The sequence below is a fragment of the Triticum aestivum genome, chromosome 7B (genome assembly GCF_018294505.1).
Source record: "Triticum aestivum cultivar Chinese Spring chromosome 7B, IWGSC CS RefSeq v2.1, whole genome shotgun sequence".
Taxonomy (NCBI): Eukaryota; Viridiplantae; Streptophyta; class Magnoliopsida; order Poales; family Poaceae; genus Triticum; species Triticum aestivum.
Genome location: NC_057813.1, coordinates 659,486,555 through 659,510,809, shown reverse-complemented (window position 1 = coordinate 659,510,809; position 24,255 = coordinate 659,486,555). Strand labels below are relative to the sequence as shown.

General features: G+C 48.1%; 1 protein-coding gene across 1 annotated transcript; it reads left to right on the top strand.

The window, feature by feature from the left end:
* Positions 1 to 8,312: 8,312 nt before the first annotated feature.
* Positions 8,313 to 9,838, top strand: LOC123161861 (aspartic proteinase nepenthesin-2-like). The gene has a single exon (XM_044579682.1). The coding sequence runs from the start codon at positions 8,334 to 8,336 to the stop codon at positions 9,708 to 9,710; it is 1,377 nt and encodes a 458-aa protein (XP_044435617.1). The 5' UTR covers positions 8,313 to 8,333; the 3' UTR covers positions 9,711 to 9,838.
* Positions 9,839 to 24,255: the final 14,417 nt, after the last annotated feature.

Sequence of the window (24,255 nt, the reverse complement as noted above, 5' to 3'; positions counted from 1 at the left end):
GGTCCTCCTCCGAGCACAGCCATGGCGCCGGTGATAAAGAGAGGAGCCATGAGGGGGAGGTACGGGGAGGGCCGCGGCGGCCGACATTGGAAGGAGAGGCGAGGAGAGGTGGCGGTGGAGAGAGATTATTGATAAGATTAATAGTGCATGCGATGTATAATGTGAAAATTATATCATTGGAAGCTCCTTTCACATATGAATTTGACGGTATGCTTTGTGTAAGTTGCATGTCATATATTATTGCTCTAAAATTTGATCAAAGTTAGTCTCAAAAAACGTATTAGGCCCTATATAGATGGAAGGAGGGATTACATATTTATATGCTATTATTATACTTGTCGGCTGTAAGCTTGGCTATAAATGATATGGCAAGATCATATAGCCAGCATCTGCCTGTACTATTAACCATGCTCTAAAACACCACAAAAACACCACAGACCTATTTACGAAGCATGAGATTGGTAAGGAAATTGTGGTTGTTTTCTTCTATAATATTGCATACTTTCTCCCCTCCGTTTCTCATCTTCAATGGCTTATTATCTATGTTTAATTGTTTATACGAATCACTTTGTTATGAAGGATAATGCATGCCCATCTGCTATACATATTGAAATGAAAATTACTTAGAATAGAGGTGAGCTTGATACATCTTCAAGAAAAGTTTAAAATTTTGATATACGATGCATATTTTAGTACGCCTCACTTAAAAAGGTAAGTGTAGACAATTAAGTGTTAACCAAAGCACACGGTCCCTCCAATATACACACCAACTAGGTATTCAACAAAGCAGCCATCTCAGCAATTATTATTTTTGAATCACAAGAAAAAAATTATTAACCTTTTTTCTCAACATGCCGCCATTCCGATTATGTGTGTTTCATTTCCTTTATTCTGACCAGATCAGTGCAAGGCATATACATCCCATTACTTCAGCTCATTCTCCAGATGCTCATTTGACCTACTTTTATTTTTATTTTTTGCGGTAAGATGATTTTGATAGTTCTGCTTGGCTTGCCTCATGGACAAACTTTTCATGCCCATGCAGATTATGATACCTATCGTACTTTATGCTCCTAAAAAGTACTTTAGCATATTGAAATTGTATTGACGACAAATTTAGTGCTACAAATCCCGCTGCAACGCGTGGGGTATTATCTAGTTGCTTCAAATTAACTGCCATGAGTACGCCTCCTTAACCACCATGGAACCGGCTCATCTATGGGACAAAAGATTGATGCTAGTTTGTAGCACGATTAGAACGTGAAAGATAAGAAGATTAGGGTAAGTAAGATGCACATTCTCAATACGCCCACGCATGCATCCAAGAAAGAAAGTTAGGGTTCGTGCGTCTTGCCGGCGCCATCGCAGGTCCGCCTCGTCTCCGGTGGCCCTAGGGCCATGGAGGCGCGGTGGATCCTGCCAAGGGCCGGCGGGAGGGCTTCGTTTTTAGTAGTTTTTTTCAATCTTGTTAGGGTTTGTGTCCTACTCAGAAAGGCGAGACGGCGGCGGCTCCCTGAAGATGGAATAAATGTCTCCCCGCTTAGCCCCCGTTTCGGCGGTGCGTCTAGCATCGTTGGTGGGCGTGTGGAGGTGTGTCTCCGGCAGATCTATCTTTGGTGGATTTGCTCGGATCTTATCGTTGTTCGTATATGTCTGTGTGTCTTCGGTTTGGATCCTTCCGATCTACGTTATTTTTCATCGGCGGCGGTTGCTGTTCTGGGGTGCTGGTCCTATGGAGCCTTAGTACGACGACTTTCCGACTGTCTACTACAACAAGTTGTGCCCGGCTCCGGCGATGGAGGGGCAATGACGGTGGCACGCCTTCGGCTCGCTTCAGTGCTTGTAGTCGTCGCTAGGTGGTCTACGAATCTGGATGTAATTTTTATTTCTGGTATTCGTTGTACTGCAATGATTGAAGATGAATAGATTGGAAGTTTTTCCAAAAAAAAAAGAAATTGGAGCTCAATCACGAGATGGCTGCAGATGCGGCTGAATGGCAGAACATATGGATCAATTGTTGAGAATATGGTAGGTTTGTTAGGATCGCTGATATGTACGCGCCCACGCATGCATCCACGAAATTGGAGCTCAATCGCGAGATGGTTGCAGATGCGGCCGAAGGGCACAATATACGGATCGTTGTTGAAAGCATGGTAGGTTTGTTAGGATCGCTTGGTGCAAAATAAGGGTTTGCGGCTTTTTTTTACATAGTACAATTGAAGTCACTTATATACATAAGGATACAGTCACCCCTATAAACGCACACACTATTCCTATGAGCACCTCCAACAGACTGGACCGGCATATAATCTTGAGGTTGGCGAAGTCACCACAGATGTTTTTGTAGTCGACGGGAATGTCTCCTCCCGCTGAACGTACATCGCCGGAAGGCCTAGAATAAATCCAGGAAAATGCGAGCACGAATGTCAAGTATGAAACTTGAAATATGATGGGCAGGGGATACCATTATCTTTCTAACCATCCAACCACATGCTGGTTTGCAGTAAGGGTTTGTGGCTATTATGTTTTGCACGAGAAAGTCATCGTATTAAATCTAGACCGTCGTCATAATTTGATCGCAACAGATGGACCGATTTATGTTTTCTCCAATTTCTACAATTAATGTTGGATTTTCATCTAACTAATCTACTCCATTATAACTTGGATCCACCAGAATAACAGCTTGTATTTACTGATTAACGTGTGAATTTCTAGGGAGTCTCTAATTAGTACTCCCTCCGTTCCTTTTTACTCCGCGTATAAGTTTTGATCAAAGTCAAACTACACAAAGTTTGACCAAATTTATATTGAAAAATATGAACATCTACAATACTTAAACTATATAATATGAAAATACATTTCATGGTGCATCTGAAAATGTTGATTTCATATTGTGAATGTTGATATTTTTTAATATAAAGTTAGTCAAACTATGCAAAGCTTGACTTTGACCAAACCTTATATGCAGACTAAAAGGAAACGGAGGGAGTAGAAGTATACTTTCTAGGGAATCTCTAATTAGTAGAAGCTAGTCGACAACCCATGCACCTGCACGGGCTAGCAATTTTAATATTAGATATTACATGGTTTTGGCAAATTAGAAATGTCAAACAATCATATGAATATATTGATATAGGTTATTATTATTACACATGCACATTGGATCCAATGAACTTACATTGCTTTGACTATTTTATGATTACATTATTTAAGTCCGGTTGTGTCACAACGATATACTCCCTCCGTCTAGGTGAGTAAGTCATCTTAGGCTGTGCACCATGACCAAGGAGAGGAAAACGAGAGACTTTAATGTTTATTTGCTAATTAATACCATTGCATGCAATGAACTAACCACTGCATGTCGTATTTGTAGTCTCAAGTCATTAAAACCATGTACACTCCTCATCTCTTATTGGTTGATATGTCAATAAACAAGAAACGAGATAGAAGTTAATGCATCGTGCCTTAGTGTTTTGGGATTATTTGGTTTTCGTAAGATGACTTACACACCTAGACGGAGGGAGTAAGTAATATCGCTGTGTGATAGCAAATCACGTCGGATTTGTAGAACATATGTGGAAATAAGGATGTGCTACTTTATGCAGGTTATATAAGTGTATATTAGTTATGTTGGTAGAAAACATGATTACAGATGCAAAAGTTATTGTATGTATCATGCAGTTGTGATCTATAAGTTTCTAAGAGGTATAAAATAAAGTGTTCGATTGTAGCATTTATCTTCCTTTCTTAGTGAACCGAAAAGAAGAAATACATATTTCGTTTTGCCAAGGAAGAACGGTAGAATTATAAATACTTTGTTTCTATATACAATAATGGACACATGCATGCATGAATTTGTGTCAACATACATGACAGTATAAAATCATGTGTTCTATTGTAGCATTTATCTTCCTTTCTTAATTAACCTAAAAGAAGAAATACATATTTCTTTTTGCCAAGGAAGAACAGTAGAATTATAAATACTTTGTTTCTATATACAATAATGGACACATGCATGCATTACTTTGTGTGAACACACGTGATATTGTAGGAAATAATATACGTATTTTAAAAGGGGAAGTTGTGTATTCTTATTATACTATATAAAAACCAAATATTATTCACATTAGAAGGTTTTTTTCTCTACCAATGAATTCTTAAAAAAATTCTGTTATGATTAATGTGGATGGAAATTTTAAAATTTTCTATCCTTATTATACATATCTAATATATCGCATAGACAATCATGTGTTTATATTGTACTAAAACATATCATGCATTCATATTAGATTTATGTGGCGCATGATACCTCCAGATTCTTTTTTTGTTGATGCACTGATTAATACGTATACAAAGATGTTTCATTAGCTATTTTTTCTCTCTGTTATAAGGACAAAACAAAAGATATGCATAGACGTACTATATATGCTTATGCAAATATGTATTAGCAATCATCACCTCCAAAGAATCATATCAAGGCTAGATTACATGTTACCTAGATTTCATTTTTTTTAGGGACAGATGGTTTCCCTTCTTTGCGTGAGTATTTTTTCCGTTGTCTATTGCTAGAAGAATTTATTTATGGACTTTCATTGGACAGCAAATGGATCTATCTGAATTTTTTGTGGAAAGAGTTTATCCTTTTTTCAAGGAATCAATGGATGCTTTTCTTGTTTTTTGAACACCAACTGTACGTGTCATTTTTGTTTTTTGGACGGAACGATCTAGTATATGTTACGTTCCAGCTGCCTGGAGTAGAGTTAGAAATGTTTTTTTTCTTTTTTTGCGTGAATGTCTTTCCTCTTTGAATCGGGAAACCATTGAATTACCGGACTTTCAATGGTCATCAAACGGATCTTTTTTTTCTTCCTTTTCATCGGTGCAGTATTTATGGAAGGAGATCATTTTCTAAGGAACGGTGGATTCTTTCCTTTTGGTTCACCAACGTCAGATGCAATCTTTTTTTTCATTTTGAATTTCCGGACTTTCAATGGTCATCAAACGAATCTATTTTTTTTCTTTTCATCGGTGTAGTATTTATGGAAGGAGGCAAAGGAACGGTGGATTCAGTGACGTACCTAGGGGGTGTGCCACGTGTGCCATGGCACACCCAGAATTTTGAAAAACAATTTTTCATCATGTAAAAATTAGCTTATATTTAAGATCATGCAAGCTAATTGAAATAGACTTTAATTTTTTTAAAGTGTGCACACCCTTCATTTTGTTTCTACGTCCGCCACTGGGTGGATTCTTTCCTTTTGGTTCACCAACGTCAGATGCAATCTTTGTTTTTTTTCATTTTCATCCGTTGACATTATATGGTAGGAGGATATCTTTAAAATAGAAATCGTGGATGCTTTCCTTGTTTTTTCTCACCGATGTTGAATGTGTTTTCCCAAAAAAGGAAAGAACATGAACGTTGGACGTGTCTTACGCAATCTGTTTTTTTTTCTTTTCATCTGTGGATGCAATTTTTTTTTCTTTTCATCCGTGACGTTTATATGGAAGGAGGCGATCCTTGAAAAAGGAACCGTGGATGCTTTCCTTGTATTGTTTCTCCCACATATTTTTTTGTTTTTTAAAAGCACAAACATTGAACATGTCAGATGCAATCCGTTTTTGGCTCCTTTCCATGCGTGGAGTTTTTAAGAAACCGTGGATGCTTTTTTTTACATTGAACGTGTCGGATGTTTTATTTTTCGATGGGACGACCATCTATATTATGTAAGTTTTCCTTTCATCTTGGACGTAAATTCTATAATCCAACGGTGTAATTAATTTTGATGATGTGGATTAATGTGAAGGCTTTAATGGTGCCTCCAATTAGTAAATATAAGATAAGAAAAAATATAGGATATAAGATATAGATAGAGATAGAGATAGATGTAGATGTAGATGTAGATGTTAATGTATAATCATAGATAGATAGATAGATAGATAAATAGATAGATAGATGTACTTCGAATATCTCGAAATGGATTTCCCCTACACATACTCTTTACTAAACATTCAATCGTAGGCATTAAGTGCAAATGGGGCATACAAAGGGTCCGCGAGCGTCCGCGAACAGAAAGATGAAACTAACACGGTTATCAATGTAATGCACATTAGTACAATTGTTGCTTCGCGAACGATCCTGGACAAGCGTCCGCTTGCATCCCTAATGCCAAGAGCATGGTCAACTGGACCGGTTCAATCTCTTATACTAATTAAATATACTCGAAACGGATTTCCTCCAGACGTACATTTACTATATACATTCAATCGTAGGCTTATTAAGGGCATCTCCAGCCGCGCCACCTGGAAGGCCTCCCCAGGCGATTTTTTCGCGCCGGCACCGAAAAAACGGCCCAGTTGCGCCCCCAGGAGCCCGATTTTCGCCGGCTTGGGCCGAAAACAGCGTCGGCGGACCCAGCCCGAACCCGGCGCGCTGGGGGGCGCCCGGGGGCGCCGGGGCGAGCTGTTTTGGCGCGAAAAAGACGCGGGCCAGCCGCGTCAGCGACTCGGCGCCTCGTCTTCCCCCAACAGCCTCGGTTCCCGCGTGGAATCAATGGCAAGGCTGCCGCCTGTCAGCCTTGCCATTGATTCCTCACGGGCGGCGCTTCACGGGACGGCGCGCTGACGCCTCCCCTCCCTCGCACGCGTACACACGGGCGGGGCCCGGCTATAAAAGCCGGCAACCTCCACTCGCCTGTGCCCACACCAGCCCCGCCCCTCGCCGCCGTCCAGCCCCTCCCTCTCCCTGCCTCTCCCGAGCGCCGCCGCCCAGCCCCTCCCTCTACCTCTCCCGAGCCCGCCCAGCCCCGCCGTCGCCATGGCAGAACGCTTCCCCGGAGACGAGGCGGCGGCCAACGGCTTCGGCCACCGTTTGCTCCGCGAACAGGAGTCCTGACTCCTTTTCCAGGCGAACATCCCAGCGTCGCCGGACATGCGCGCCGGGCCGACGGGGTGAAGACTCAGCACCGGGGGAGTGCCCATTTCCCCGTTGCCCGACGTCGTGGCGAAGCCGAAGTACTTCGCCGAGGAGGTCGAGATCGTGCGCGCGTCCCTCACCGACGCCCAACTCTCCCTCCCCCAGTACGCCGCCGACAACCACGCGGCCTGGGCGGCGTATTTCGAGCGCCGCCAGCAGCAGCGATTGGCGTCCACCAACGGCGCGCCGGTGGTCGGCGGCCGGCAGAACAGCGAGGGGCGCCACCTCTGGTGGGGCGTCCCCGTCCGCACACTCGAGGGCGTGCTCACGTACCTCGAGGGCGGCAACGACCCGCCGTTGGCATACCCCCCGGCGCAGCACCGACGCGTCGGGCCATGGGCGCCAAGGAGGTTCGGGTCCTCCTCCTCCTCCTCCTCCCGATCCTCATCGCACTCCTCCGGCACTCTGGCCCTGCTCGGCGTCAAGGCCGAGCCTGCGGCGGAGTCGCCGCTCGGCCGGCGCACTCGCCGCGCCGGCATCGTCATCAACGAGGGCGGCTGGCGCGCCTCCTCCTCGTCGGCTCCTCCGCGCTTCGTCAAGCCAAAGACGGAGCCGGGGCTGGCGCCGGTGAAGAGGGAGCCGGGGCTGACGCCGGTGAAGGCGGAGTTCGACGACGACGATGCGGCCCTAGAATGGGCGCGCCAGGACTCCATTGCGATGGAGAAGGCGCGCCGGGAGAAGGTGAAGGAGCGCCAGTGCGCCGCTTCGAGGACCGCCGACGCGGCCGCGATGAAGACGGGGTCGTCGTCCTACGCGACAGCGACGACGACGACGACGACGCGACGTCGCCAATCCGCCATGGCGACGCCGGGTCCAGCAGGGGCGCCCGCGTCAAGGAGGAGAAGGCCGACGACGACGATGGCAGCGACGACTTCAGCCCTTTTCTTTTTTAGATTAGGTTAATGTAATGAAAATGCGCGAATTTCGCCGAAATTTGCCATGTTTAGCCGAAATTTACCTACTTTTTATCATAACTTCGCCGAACGGCCCTTCTTTTTTTTAATACGCGCCTGGGAACCAACGGCTGGGGACCGACTCGCCCCCAGGGCCTTTTTTGCGCCGGCTCACCCCCAGGCGGCGCTTTTAGACGCCCCCTGGGAGGCCAACGGCTGGAGATGCCGTAATGCTCATAGATGTGTAAAGCGGATATCAAATCCTAAAACTAGGTTCCTCCGGGGCATTCATTAAACAGTTTTGCTAGAACTCATCTATTCCTAGATGAGATATAATTTGGTCTCATTCACCTTTTATAGCGATTGGATATGAACACTGATGGATTTGATTGGTATATATAGCTTCCCAATGCCATAGCTCCAGAACATCTCATTCCACACAAGCACCACCGATCAATTCGTTCTCCATGGCGCCCAAATCAATTCTAGCACTAGCCCTCCTTGTTGTCCTGGTGCCATTCTCCCATGGCGTCACGGCCTTGGTGTCGTCGTCGCCGCCGTTCAACGGCAGCGGCGGTGGTGGCTTCAGCCTCCGGCTCATCGCCAACCACCAGCCGACACACTACGACTTGGCGAGCCTCCAGCGTGCCAAGGAGCAGGTAAAGTGCAGGATCAAGCACCAAATCCTGCCAAATGAGATACGGCCGTTCATGTGCCCGCTGCAGGAAATGATGTACGCCGTCATGGTGGGCATCGGCACGGGGGCTGGGTTCCAGAATTACCAGCTCGCACTGGACATGGCGGGCGGCTTGTCCTGGATGCAGTGCTTGCCGTGTCAGCCCTGTCTGCCGCAGCTCACCCCGGTGTTCGATCCAACCAAGTCCCCGACCTACAGCACCGTCCCGGCACACAATACCCTCTGGTGTCGTCCTCCCTACCAAGCTTTGCCAAACGGGGCGTGCGGGTTCCGCATTGAATATCGGGACGCCACCGGGGCTTCGGGGTACCTTGCCAGGGACACCTTCTCCTTGCCGACCGGGAACAACCAGTTTGTGCCACTGGAGGGCATCGTCTTTGGCTGCGCCCATCACACCGAGCACTTCCATAACCAGGACACTGTCGCCGGCATCCTCAGCTTGGGAATGGGACCGGTGGGCAAGCCTCCGACAGCTTTCACGAAGCAGGTCCTTCCACACCATGGCGGCCGCTTCTCCAAGTTCTCCTACTGCCCGTTTAAGCCGGGGACAAGCCTGTACAGCTACCTCCGGTTTGGTAACGACATCCCTAGCCGTCCACCGGCGGGTGTGCACCGCCAGAGCACGCCTGTCCTTGCGCCGGCCGAGAACAGAGAGGCCTACTTCGTCAAGCTCGCGGGGATCACCATCGGCGTCAACCGACTGCGCAGCGTCACGCCGGATATGTTTCGGCGCACCGCGCACGGGACGGGCGGGTGCGTGATCGACATCGGCACGAAGATGACGTCGTTCGTGCACGCGGCGTACGTCCACATCGAGCAGGCGGTGCGGCAACACCTGGAGCACCACGGAGCACATATCGTGGTGGTCCGAGGCCACAAGTGCGTGCAGCACCCAGCGGCGCACGTCCTCCCGAGCATGACACTCCATTTCGAGAATGGTGCGTGGCTCCGGATCTTGCCGGAGCATGTGTTCATGCCGCTCGTCGTCAGCGGCCACCATTACCAGTGCCTTGGCTTCGTCTCGTCCACGGATCTGACGGTCATCGGCGCCCGGCAGCAAGTCAACCATCGCTTCATCTTCGACCTCCATGATACCATACCCATCATGAGCTTTAATGCGGAGGACTGTCACCTAGAAGGCGCCTGACCTCGGCATCATGTATCGTGCGCTGCTTCAACTAGATCTCTGCTCTAGAGTTTAGACATCTGTAGCAGCAGAAATTTGTGGCGAGAAAAACTCATTTAATAATTAAGGCAGGCGCGATCTTGTCTCCATTCCAAATGCTACTCCCTCATTTCCGGTTTATAGGGTTTATCTCAACTTTTTTTATTTTTTCAATTTAAGGGGCTCATCTCCATCTTATTTTTAGTTTCTGAGACAAATTAAATTTTTACATATAAGAATTAAAAAAGAACACATCAATGCATGTAATGTTCCTACTTATCTGGTGATCAAGCATGCATGCACTATAATTAATCCAAATTAATGCATGAGCTTAATTGAGATAGTTTTGTAAAATACGAGATACATTTCTTCACATACAAAATGCTTTGGTTGATAAGATTCAGATTTCAACCTTATAAACCGGAAAGAAGAGAGTACTATATAATTGAGCTCACGCCGTATTAATGCTTCAATCTCCCGTGGTCCTTATATATGAACTTTGGTGCCTATTTGTCCTCGGAGGCCACACGCGCACGCAGTGCAATTCGTCCAGCAGCTTCGGCGCGTCACACCCGCCGCCATGACATGCGTTGCAGTTTTTTTTAAAGGGTGCGTTGCAGTGAAGTAATGCGTGTGTACTCGCTGTAGACGTTGTTGGCCATGCTTTCTCAGCCCACACGTGATCGAGCAGCGTGGGGAACGACGAGGCCGCTGCTGGCGCGAGAATTTCCGAAATTACTAGTTCAAGAGTACTCATTGCAAAGATCATTCCAACCTTCTCAGGTTGCGATAAATGGGTTGCTGCATGTGCGTCACTTGTCGCAACCTGAGAGTTTTCCCTTTTTTCGTAGATCTGTTTATTCAAAATGGTTTATCTTTTAAACCATGCGTCCAAATCTCGAATCTCTTTCACCGTTGGATTCCTCACGTCCAAATCTTCAAAACTAGATCGCATGTTGATAGGTTTTGACGAACTTTTTTCCAGAAAAAAACCGGATGAAAAAACCAAACCGGAAGCATGGGTTTTTCCCTTTTCGAAAGAGACACGCCCGTGCCTCTCACGAAATCACAACCGTGCCTCTCATGGAAGCAAACCCGTGACTCTCGCGGAAGGAAAAAAAAGGAGAAAATGTATTTTTTCGTTTCCAAGGAGGCACAGCTGTGACTCTCGCGAAAGCACAACCATGCCTCTCGAGGAAGGAAAGAAAAAGAAAAAACATGTTTTTTCCGTTTCCGATGAGGCAAGGCCTGAAGGAAATATGCCCTAGAGGCAATAATAAAGTTATTATTTATTTCCTTAATTCATGATAAATGTTTATTATTCATACTATAATTGTATTAACCGGAAACTTAGTACATGTATGAATACATAGACAAAACATATAATCCCTACTATGTCTCTACTTGACTAGCTTGTTAATCAAAGATGGTTATGTTTCCTAACCATGGACATGTGTTGTCATTTGATGAAAGGGATCACATCATTAGGCGAATGATGTGTTGGACATGACCCATCAATTAGCTTAGCATTATGATCATGTCAGTTTCATTGCTACTGCTTTCTTCATGACTTATACAAGTTCCTCAGACTATGAAATTATGCAACTTCCGAATACCGGAGGAAGACTTTGTGTGCTACCAAACGTCGCAACATAAATGAGTGATTTTAAAGGTGCTCCACTGGTGTCTCCGAAGGTGTTTGTTGAGTTGGCATAGATCGAGATTAGGATTTGTCACTCCGTGTTTCGGAGAGGTATCTCTGGGCCCTCTCGGTAATACTCATCACTATAAGCCTTGCAAGCATTGTGACTAATGAGTTAGTTGCGGGATGAAGTATTACGGAACGAGTAAAGAGACTTGCCAGTAATGAGATTGAACTAGGTATTGAGATACCGACGATCGAATCTCGGGAAAATAACATACCGATGACAAAGGGAACAACGTATGTTGTTATGCGGTATGACCGATAAAGATCTTCGTAGAATATGTAGGAACCAATATGAGCATCCAGGTTTCGCTATTGCTTATTGACCGGAAGTGAGTCTCGGTCATGTCTACATAGTTCTCGAACCCATATGGTCCGCACGCTTAACGTTCGATGACGATCGATATTATGAGTTTATGTGTTTGATGTACCAAAGGTGGTTTGGAGTCCCTAATGTGATCACGGACATGACGAGGAGTCTAGAAATGGTCGAGACATAAAGATTGATATATTGGAAGGCTATGTTTGGACACCAGAAAGGTTCCAAGTGGTTCGGGCATTTTTCCGGAGTACCGGGAGGTTACCGGAACCCCCCGGGGAGTTAATGAGCCTTAATGGGCCATGGTGGAAGAGAGGAGGAGGCGGCTGAGGAAGTCCTGGATTAAGGGGTCCTTGGACAGCCGGACTATATGCTTTAGCCGGACTGTTGGACTATGAAGATACAAGATAGAAGACTCCGTCCCATGTCCGAATGGGACTCTCCTTTGCGTGGAAGGCAAGCTTGGCGATTCAGATATGTAGATTTCCTTCTCTATAACCGACTCTATGTAACCCTAGCCCCCTCCGGTGTCTATATAAACTGGAGGGTTTAGTCCGTAGGACAAGAACAATCAGAATCATAAGCTAGCTCCTAGGGTTAGCCTCTTCGATCTCGTGGTAGATCAACTCTTGTAATACTCATATCATCAAGATCAATCAAGCAGGAAGTAGGGTATTACCTCCATAGAGAGGGCCCGAACCTGGGTAAACATCGTGTCCCCGCCTCCTGTTACCATTAGCCTTAGACGCATAGTTCGGGACCCCCTACCCGAGATCTGCCGGTTTTGACACCGATATTGGTGCTTTCATTGAGAGTTCCACTATGTCGTAATCGTAAGGCTTCATAGCTCCCTTAATCATATACAATGATGTTATCCAGGGCGAGACTTTTCTCCCCGGACAGATCTTCGTATTCAGCAGCTTCGCACTGCGGGCCAACTCACTTGGTCATCTGGAGCAGATCGACAGCTACGCCCCTGGCCATCGGGTCAGGTTTGGAAGTTTGAACTACATTGCCGATATCCGCGGAGACTTGATCTTCGACGGATTTGAACCCACGACAACCACTCCCTATAGCCACGATGAACATGACTTAAATCTGTCATCGGACTATGATCAGGAGACAGCGCATGTGACTATCCTGGCCCTAGATCCAGAACAGATCGCGCCGTCCGCGGACGGGGGCTGGACCCCACCAAGGAAGTCACATACTCTACAACGCTTGAGACGAACACAGATTCAACCTCTAGCGAGGCCTGTGCCATTGGACCCTCGGACTCGTCTCCGGATATAGGTTCTGAACCGCGTGTGTCCGTGCCCGTCGAATCTGATTGGGCGCCGATCTTGGAGTTCACCTCCGCGGACATCTTTCAACACTCGCCCTTGGGCGATGTATTAAATTCGTTAAGATCTCTCTCCTTGTTAGGAGATTCTTGGCCGAACTATGTCCGGCTTGAGTGGGAAACGGGCGACGAAGAACTTCGCTGCCCACCCACGTACGACGACTTGACCGACATGCTTGACTTCGACTCCGAAGACATCGACAGTATGGACAACGATGCGGGAGAAGAAGAGGAACCACCACCCATAGGGCGCTGGACAGCCACCTCGTCATACGATATTTACATGGTGGATACCCCCAAAGAAGATAATGGCGAGGACAAAAAAGATACATGTGAGGACAAACCTCCCGAGAAGCAGCCGAAGCGCCGACGTCAGCGGCGCCGCTCTAAACAACGCCATGGTAAAAACTGCAATACCGCCACAGGAGACAATAGCACTCTGGACGATGCCGAAGATAACGAAGACGACCCCACCCAGCCAGGTTTCGAACAGGCCGGATGGGAGCATGGGCAAGTCAGCCCTGACGAACAGGCCATAAATGAAGACTCGGAGAACGATAATCACATGTCCCTCTTTGAGGACGAGGTGAGCCTTAGCGACGAAGAATTTACCGTACGAGAGGACCCCGTCGAACAGGAGCGCTTCAAGCGCCGGCTTATAGCCACTGCAAAGAGCCTGAAGAAAAAACAGCAGCAGCTTGAAGCTAATCAAGATTTGCTCACTGATAAATGGACCGAGGTCCTGGCAGCCGAGGAATCTGGACTCGAGCGCCTAACCAAAAGCTACCCAAAGCGCAGGTTGTTACCTCAATTCGACGACAAAGCACTAGAGCCTAAACTACCAGTGCGGGATACAGCTGACCGGCCACCACGTGGCCGAGACAAATTGGTGCATCGGCCCAAACACAGACCCGCACCGCGTCGCTGAACAAAAATAAATGCAAAAGCTCGAGGATATACAAATAACCTATGGCACGACTTGCAAAGGAGAACAGGTCAACCTAGGTCGATCTACGGATCGCGGGGGCACGCCCTAGTGCACAACGACGGCTGCCACACCAGGTACAATAAAAAACAAAATGTCTGGGCCGAATACCGCAGACCAGCTCCATCCGAACTGCATCGCGATGTAGCCCGACATAGAGGCGCTGCACACCCCCTTTGCTGCATCGATGAAGTAATGGACCACGAGTTCCAAAAAGGGTTTAAACCCGTAAACATCGAATCATATGATGGGACAACAGATCCTGGGGTGTGGATTGAAGACTTCCTTCTCCACATTCATATGGCCCGTGGTGATTATCCCCATGCCATCAAGTATCTCCCACTAAAACTCAAGGGACCAGCCTGCCACTAGTTGAATAGTCTGCCCAAAAACTCCATCGGCAGTTGGTAGAACCTGGAAGACGCATTTCTTGACAACTTTCAGGGCACTTATGTATGACCACCGGACGCTGACGACTTAAGCCACATAATCCAACAGCCCGAAGAGTCAAACAGGAAATTCTGGAGTCGGTTCTTAACTAAAAAGAATCAAATCATCGACTGTCCGGATGCCAAAGCCCTAGCGGCCTTTAAGCATAACATCCGTGATGAATGGCTAGCCCGACACCTTGGACAAGAGAAGTCGAGATCCATGGCAGACCTTATGACGCTCATGACCCGCTTTTGTGCGGGGGAAGATAGCTGGCTAGCACGCAGCAACAACACCTCAAGTAAGCCTAGACATTCTAAATCCAGAGAGGACAAAGACAAGCCCTGGCGCAGCAAGCACAAACGCTGAAACAACGGCGATAGCGCCAAAGACACAACTGTCAACACCGGATTCAGCGGCTCTATTACCGGTCAAAGGAAGAAACCATTCAAAAGAAACAATCCGGGCACGTCCAGTTTGGATCACATACTCGACCGTTCATGCAAAATTCACGGCACCCCAGGAACACCAGCTAATCATACCAACAGAGAATGTTGGGTCTTCAAACAAGCCGGTAAGTCAAATGCCGATAGCAAGGAGAAGGGGCCTCAAAATCGATGACGACGACGAGGAGCCCCGGCCACCAAAGACAGGGGGGCCGAAGAAGTTCCCTCCGTAAAATAAAATGGTGAATATGATATAAGCCACCCACATTCCCAAGCGAGAACGGAGGTGTGTACTCAAGGACATGTACACGATGGAGCCAGTCACCCCAAAGTACAACCCATGGTCGTCCAGCTCAATCACCTTCGATAGCAAGGATCATCCGACCAATACCCGTCAAGGCGGCTCAGCCGCACTGGTCCTCGACCCAATAATCGACGGATTTCACCTCACGCAAGTCCTCATGGATGGAGGCAGTTGCCTGAACCTGGTTTATCGGGATAAAGTGCACAGGATGGGCATAGATCCTTCAAGGATCAAACCCACTAAAACCACCTTCAAAGGTGTCATACCAGGTGTAGAGGCGTGCAGTACAGGCTCAACCACACCGGAAGTGGTCTTCGGATCCCCAGATAACTTCAGAAGCGAAGAGTTAACCTTCGACATCGTCCCTTTCCACGATGGTTATCACGCACTGCTTGGAGGAGCCGCATTTCTCCGGTTTAATGTGGCGCCGCACTACACTTCTCTTAAGCTCAAGATGCCTGGTCCACATAGCGTTATAACAGTCAATGGAAACACTGAACGCTCCCGCAGTATGAAAGAGCATACCGCCGCCCTAAAGGCATAAGAACGGAGCGGTCTCTCACTGTCGAACATTAATTCGACAGCCAAGCTCCCGGACACTGTTAAAAGAGTCCAAACTATCGCGCGGCACGACAACTCAGCTTAATTAATAATTTCGACAATGAACGGCGGCGCAGCCAGGTGGTGTCCCACAATACGGATCAATCGCTGGGGGACAAACAAATATTTTTTGCATCTTCTTTTCAGGTTTCACCTTTTGTCCTAGGTCATCATCAGGCAACCTGGCGACCGGACCTATGAAGGAAAGGACACCGCGGCGGGAGACAACTCGAACATGCGGGGGAATCCCTAGATATTTCCCTCGATGATTATTATACTATTGTCCGAATCCGCATGCAGCTCCCGCCCTGGCCCTAGCAGGTTTCGAAGTCATATTCCTTTTTATCGCACTATTTGTACTCATACGCTTTGACGTATTATTCAATTACAAAACCGCGGCTGCATATGACGTTCACTTGCCTTCTCTTTTTTTGAAATTCTCTGTCAATTAGTAGCCGTACACTTTGGTACGCATTAATATGCCAGGGGTTTCACTGTACCCAGAACAAGGCAAACAAGTCTGAACCCCTTCACGACTGTTCGGTACCCCGAACTTATAGCACTATATGCATCAGCTCCGAATCATGTCTTTGGTAAAATGTTGGGTTTGCCCGGCTCCCGTGTTTTGCTACCTTATGTTCCGCTATATCGGCCAAGGCGGCACAGGGAGAACTACTGCGATTGTGTCCCGGTTCTTCCGGATGAGCACCTCAGTAGAGAAAGCTGAAAACTGACTGTCATGATGTAGCGAGAGCTGGTCGTTGTTCGAGAGGTCTCAAAATCCATAAAGATTTCTTCCGCATTATATGACACTTCTATGACGATAATTGTGACAAAACCCGGTATCATCATAGATGTGGTGGGCTCCTACTTCTATGACAAAAAATCATGACAGATAATGGGCTTTTCGTCCTGGGCGGGCCGGAGACGCAGCTGCATGACATTCTTTGGGCCGTCCATGACGGAAAAAACCGTGGTAGAAACGAGGGGGAGGAAAATTTCGGGGAGTTGCCGGTTACGGTGGGAGGTCGGGGGCTGAGCGATGCGCGTTTCTCTCGTACACGTACGCGTGTGTGTGAGGCGTTGGCTCTAACTGAACCCAAGCGAGGCATTGGGCTCTAACTGAACCCGAGCGATTGCACTGCAGGCTACGTGTTACTGAACCTGAGCGATCGATCGATGGCTGTTAACTGAACCCGATGGAGCGATTCCTTTGCTACTGCTGCTAACTGAAGCCAATCGATTGGATGAACAGTGAGCGTCGCGGGGGGGGGAGGGATTTGGATGAACAGTGAGTGGTGGCGTTGCCTCTGGATGAACAGGACCCCGTGGTGTGGAGGGCTGGATGAACAGTAGATGGTGGAGGGGTGGCCGTGGAGGGGTGGTTGAACAGGACCACGTGGTGTGGACGGCTGGATGAACAGTAGACGGTGGAGGGCTGGATGAACAGTAGACGGTGGAGGGGTGGTTGAACAGTAGCCGGTGGAGTAGCGCGCGGTGGAGGCTGGATGAACAGGAGCCCGTGGAGGCTGGAGGAGGTCGACGGTAGCCCATGGAGGCTGGAGGAGGTCGACGGTGGAGATGAACAGTATCCCGTGGAGTCCCGTTTTGCGGTACGCCCGACCCCTCCCGATGAACAGGACCCCCGTTTTGACCGTAACACTCCAACACAAGTCTGTTTCGTCCGTTTTGCGGTACGCCACAGCCCTCCCGATGAACAAGACCGCCGTTTCGACCGTAGCACTCCAACACAAGTCTGTTTCGTTCGTTTTGCGGTATTCCACACACCTCTCGATCAACAGGACCCCCGTTTCGACCGTATGAGGTCCGTTTCCTCCGTTTTGCGGTACGCCACACCCCTCCCGATCAACAGGACCCCATTCTGAATGTAGGAGGTCCATTTCCTCCGGTGTGCGGTATGCTAGGCCTCGTTTCCATCGCCTATTCCGTCCAAGCCCTCCCGATGAACATGACCACGCATTCCGTTCCGACCCAGCCAGTTGGCTCCCCATGAACACGACGACAACGATGTTTCTCCGTTCCGACCCAACCATGTACGTATGCGCGAGTAGGCGTTCGAGACCCTGCCCGTATGTACATATGTGGCTGTATTTTCTTTCTTGCACCCTCGCCGTTGTACGTATGTGTACATGCTACATGCGCGCCTCTACTACGACACGTGCACACCTCTACATCAACCAGTATGTACATACACGTTCGCGGCCAGATCACAACGCTACATATGCTTCGACGAGGTGGGTCCCGACTGTCAGGCACTTCCTTACCTGCGAAGATGTAGCTGGTGGGTCCCAGCAGTCAGGGGGGCGAATTGTTTTTTTTGCCTGGACGCACTTGCTTGCGTGCGAAGATGTAGCTGGTGGGTCCCAGCAGTCAGGGGGGCGAATCGTTTTCTTTTGCTCGGACGCACTTCCTTGCGTGCAAAGATGTAACTGGTGGGTCCCAGCAGTCAGGGGGGCGAATAGTTTTTTTTGCCCGGACGCACTTCCTTGCGTGCGAAGGTGCAGCTGGTGGGTCCTAGCAGTCAGGGGGAAATGTTATTTTCACGAAATATGGTGGCATGTCCGGTGGGTCCCCGCTGTCAGGTGGAGGAATAATTATTTTCCATGTAATAAGGAGGCACTTCCTTGCTGCGACCATGGACCCAGCTGTCAGCCTCTCCACATACAGTCCACGTCCGATGGAAGTCGTTCCTTGACCACGTTGACCACGCCGCGCCGAGAGCACCAGGGTTGTGGACGACTGCGAGGCCTAGGAAGGGGACGACGGGAGCCGGGGAAGACGCGGCAGTGGAAGCCCGCGCGAAGAGGAGTACGAGGGTTCACTGGTTCGGCTGCGGTGTGAGGCTGCCGTCGCCGCAGGGCCTGGCCAGCGGTGGGAATAGTAGGGGGCGGTGAGGCCTTCGCGGCAGCACATCCGGCCACGGAATGCAGGAGCATGCGGCACGACCGGTGCTACTTTGGGTGGCTGGAGCAAGACGACCAGAGGTTGAAGAAGCACTACGGCCGTTGGATGGACATTGTACGGTCACTAGAGCTAGAATCATTTATATTGACTAAGTTGACAAAGCCCTCCATCCCCGTCAACTTAGTAGGCCCACAAGTCAGCCTCCCACAAAGGTGGGTCCCAGCTAGCAGGGGGTATTCATTTTTTTGTGCGTAATAAGGAGGCACTTCCGATGGGTCCGAGCTGACAGCAGGGGGAACGTTTTTTCGCGAAATACGGTGGTCCGTCGGGTGGGTCCCAGCAGTCAGGGGCAAACGTTTTTTTCGCGAAATACTGGTGGCCCGTATGGTGGGTCCCTGCTGTCAAGTGGAGGAATAATTATTTTCCGCGTAATAAGGAGGCACTTCCTTGCGGCTGCCCTGGACCTAGTTGTCAGCCTCTTCACGTACAGTATTCTTCTGATGGAATTCGGTCGTTGACCACATTGACCATGCCGCGCTGAGAGCACCATTGCGGTGGACGACGGTGAGGCCTAGGAAGGGGATGAAGCGGAGCCGGGGAAGACGTGGCAGTGGATGCCCACGCGGAGAGGAGTACGAGGGTTCACTGGTTCGGCTGCGCTGCCATCGCCGCAGAATAACAGGGGGTGTGGGTGAGTGGAGTGGAGGGATGGCTTGGCCAGCAGTGGTAGTAGTATGGAGGCGGTGAGGCCTCCGCGGTAGCACAGCCGGCCACAGTAGGCAGGAGCAGGCGGCACGACCGGCGCTGCTTTGGGCGGCTGGACCCATACGAAGACCAGAGGTTGAAGAAGCACTACGCCCGTTGGATGGACATCGTACGGTCAGTCGAGCTAGAATCGTGCATATATTGACTAAGTTGACAAAGCCCTTCGTCCCCGTCAACTTAGTAGGCCCCGTCAACTTAGTGGACATCGTATGGGGAGTATTCTTTTTTTGGGCGTAATAAGGAGGCACTTCCTTGCGTGCGAAGATATAGCTGGTGGGTCCGAGCTGTCAGTGGCGGTAACGTTTTTTCCGTGAAATACAGAGGCCCTTTTGGTGGGTCCCAGATGTCAGGTGGAGGAATCATTATTTTGCGCGTAATAAGGAGGCATTTCCTTGCGTGCGGCCATGGACCCAGCTGTCAGCCTCTCCACGTACAGTCCACTTCAGATGCATGTCGGTTGTTGACCACGTTGACCACGCCACGCCGGGAGCACCAGGGCGGTGGACGACGGCGAGGCCTAGGAAGGGAACGACACAGAGGCAGGGAAGACTCGGCAGTTGTTTCCCACGCGGAGGGGAGTACGACTGTACGAGGGTTTACTGGTTCGTTTGCCGTCGCCCGAGAATAACAGCAGGTGTGGGACTGTGGGTGAGTAGAGGGATGGCTAGGCCCGCGATGGAAGTATGGTGGGGCGGTGAGGCTTGCGCGGCAGCACAGCCGGCCACGTGGAGGAGGGAGCAAGCAGTCCCGCCGGCGCTTGTTTGAGCGGCTGCAGCAAGAAGAGCAGAGATTGAAGAAGCACGACGGCCGTTGATTGGACATCCAACGGTATACAGGCCATCTGTGGAAAGCCTCAAATCTGTGGAAAATAGCATACAACCCATCTGCCATTATTTTAAATAGTTTATAGCCCATTTGTTAATTCTTACGGGTTTTTTTGGCGACCATATTCTTTTTGTTAGCATTACAGCCCATATTGTGGCCACGGTTAAAAAATTATACAAAATTTTGCATATGTCGGTGTGGTCTGAACTGTTTTTAATCCCGAAATTTCAAGTCACATTCAGACTGATTTTAAAAATAAATGTATATCAATATAAAATCCAATAAATTGTACACGCATAAAAATCAATGCAATTTAAAATCTCGAAATGAAAAAAAGATATTTGAAACTAATTGCCGGTTTGATGTGTTTTAAAAATGTACATCCCATTTCTCATTACTGATAGGCCATTTTCTCGGCCAACTGAATGAAGCTCTCCTTGTCTTGAAAGATTTGTAGCCCAACAGGCCTGATAAAGCGACTTACTTGACAAATCGCAAAAAAACTGGGCTAGCCATTTTCAGAAACAAAAAAAACTACCAGGCTGGTCTGTGGTAAACATAAAAGAAAAGGCTGTCTAGACAGGCCAGAGTGTCCCGCACAGCCCAGTTGACACCCTTCTTCCGTCTCAAAAACAAATTAGATAAATGCCACTCCAATTATGGCGATTCATAAAAATGCCACTGCAATTTCCAAACTTTGAAAAATGCCACTACAATTTTTGCAAACTTTGAAAAACGCCACTGCAGTTTGCAAACTTTGAAAAACGCCACTCCAGACTTCGAAAAATGCCACTAGAAATGGCATGAAATGGCATTTTTCAAAGTTTGGAAATTGCAATGGCATTTCTCGGAGGCATTTATCAAATTAACCCAAAACAAAAATAAATGGGCGAGCTGCTGGGTCCCTGGTGTCTGTTGCTCGTTGTGCAATTCTCTCGTTTATTGACTACGTTGACAATGGCATGGGACCCAGATGTCAGAAATCCACTAGGAGGAGCCATTTTTTTATTGACTTGAAATAAGGAGGCACTTGCTTGCGTACTGCCATGACCTTGGCGGGTCCCTGCTGTCATCCTCTCCACATACAATCATCTCCTGATTGTGTACGCGTCAACTTGCTAGGCCCACAAGTCAGCCTCTAAACCCGTGGAGGACAAATACAACCCATTTAAAAAAATAACATCCCATTCCATACTTTCAAACGGAAAGTTCAACATTCAGAGCAAAGTAACAGGTCTGATCCACATATAGAGTACTGAACTTCCATGTCGACAACCATAATAGCCAAGTTAACTATCTACTCCCACTAGACAAGTACTAACTTACTCTTAGCTAACTAGATGATGCCGACCGCCATCTGTGGTACACGCTAAACGCCGGCACCGGCGTCCTACGCCTCGCCTTGGACTTGCCAGATGTGCGATAGGGCGCGTTGCTCGCGCGCGTTGGCCCTTTCCATGCCGGCGTGGTCCACCGAAGCTTCGGCTTCCAAGCGGGAAACCCACTTGACGAGCTGGTAGTAAAAATCAGCGTCGTGAACGCGTGCGTGCCTGAAAGCCTCTAGGGCTATTTGCCGGGCGCCGGCCTCCATGTAGTCGGCCCAGTTGCGGGCGCTCTGCTCGCGACTCAGAGCATAGGTGCGCTGCTGCTTCATGTCCCTCTGGCGGTGCAAATCGGCGATACGCTGCTCCTCCGCCAAGCGGTCGCGCTCCAACAACTCCTGCTCCTCCGCCATGCGGTCGCGCTCCAACAACTCCTCGATCTGCGCATTGCCATCTAAAGACAGATAGAATGCCTCCTCCCTCCGTCTTCCTTCCGGTGAAAAACCGAACACTAGTTCCGGCGGTGACCGCCTCCGGCGTCGCCTACCGCAGACGGGCGGGGGCATGGCGGACGTGGCGAGCGACGTCAGGCCGGTGGGGGCTTATGAGGATATGGCGAGTTGGGTCATGGTGGCACCAGAGAAGGCCGGGAAACAGTACTTATAGGGGGAAGGTAGCGCGACGGTCATCGGAATTCAATGCATAATGGCTTAGCACGCCAGCTTGCCGTGGAAAACTAGGGAAACTGAAATTATGACTGTGCCGTCCCGTCCCGTCTGGGTCGCACACCGGCATGGCGGTCAAACAAGTGCACTCGAATCATCTCTCTCCTTGTCAATAATGATTCCACGGATTTAAAAAGCCCACAACAATTAAAGCATATCTTTTTTCGTATTAGTTAGCTGCTTTAATTATGGCTGGCTGCATGCAGGCACTCAGAATCGCTCGCAGGCAGTACGCGAAGCAGCATGCAACGAGTCGCAGCCGAGGGCACGCATGCAGCCACTTAAATCGCTGGAATTAATTAGGCTTAAACTTCTGCATGCTGTTAATTATTGCCATGCCTTGGTCTTGCTGCTTTGCTCACGGGACTAATAAACCCGGATGGAGGGAGTACCTTGGTTGGTGAGAGGTTTGAATTAAGCCCTGTAAACCGGAAAGGAGGTACTAGTACGTGCGTGATCCGCTATTTATTTGTGTAGGATCGAGTAGGTCGTTTCTTGAATTGAGCCCTGCAAACCGGAAAGGAGGTAGTACGCGCGTGATCCGCTATTTATCCGTGTAGGATCAATAGTGTAGCTTGTCAGTTTCTTCAGAGGTAGGCATTTTTATCCGTGTAGGATCGATAGTGTAGCTTGTCAGTTTCTTCAGAGGTAGGCATTTTTATTCAAAAACCTGCCACTTTGCATCTTGCGTCGCAAATAAAACTACCAGGAGCGCATTTGTAGGCTAGTGATCGATCAGTAACTTGTAAACAGTGAGCGAATAGAAATAAGTAAATTAATGCATCTCAATGATTCACAGATCATATACAAATATGTAGCTCCAAAAGCAAAGATCAGCCACTTCGGATCTTGCGTCGCAACTAAAACTAACTAGTATGATTCCCATACATAAGATCAACATGTTAATGCATCTCAATGATTCACAGATCATATACAAATATGTAGCTCCAAAAGCAAAGATCTAGAAAAAACACTTGTTGTTCCTACTAACATGGATGCTTCTATTGTTTGTGAAGTCTACAATTCCTCTTGCAAACGTAAGTGGTTTCACCAACAACTGGAACCATGAGAATGAACCACACATGATGGAGGAACATCCACTGCAATATGATTTTTTCTTCTCTCGACCACACCACGAGACTATTTTCGGAATACAAACTTTAATTTAGGCAAAATGATGCCCATTGTATAATCATACCAAAGCAATGAAGCACCAACTGTTGGCCAATAAATAGTACAGTACTACTTTTCTGCAGTCCATAAAGTGAATATCCAATCTTTGTGTCTATTTTCAAATCCCACTGCATGCAGTGACTATACCATTCTCTTGTGTAGTTCAACCAAAATTGCGGACACTTTGTTTGTTTTCCAAATAGCAAGGGGCAGACATCTATGTCTGCACAAATATCAAGCAGCTAGTAAACATATCAAGCAGCTAGCAAACCACTAGTATTACTATCTAATGACAGTACAAAAAGAGTAGCAAGATAGTAGCAAACCATGTACCTTCGTAATGAACATCTCATAGTGCCACCAATTGGATATAAAGGTTTGGAAAAAAACATGCTCCTAATGTTGAACCAGTTGGACTTTTTTGTGTAGCTCCACTAAAATCGAGCATCCCTGTTTGCATAGATATTGAAAGTGTGATTACTATAAAAGTGGCACTAGTTGAAGCATACACTCACAAATATAAGCATTCCAATTTCTTAATGGGAAAAGGTAGCAAGACTGTTTCTAACAACCTGTTTGAAGGAATAAATAAAGCAACAGCGGCTGATGTCAGGAAGGCATACATAGTTTTTTCTGAAAAAATGAGCCATTCCTGACCTTTC

What these genes read in the sequence shown, in the direction of transcription:
- LOC123161861 (XM_044579682.1), top strand. Translation starts at nt 8,334, where the DNA reads ATGGCGCCCAAATCAATTCTAGCACTAGCCCTCCTTGTTGTCCTGGTG.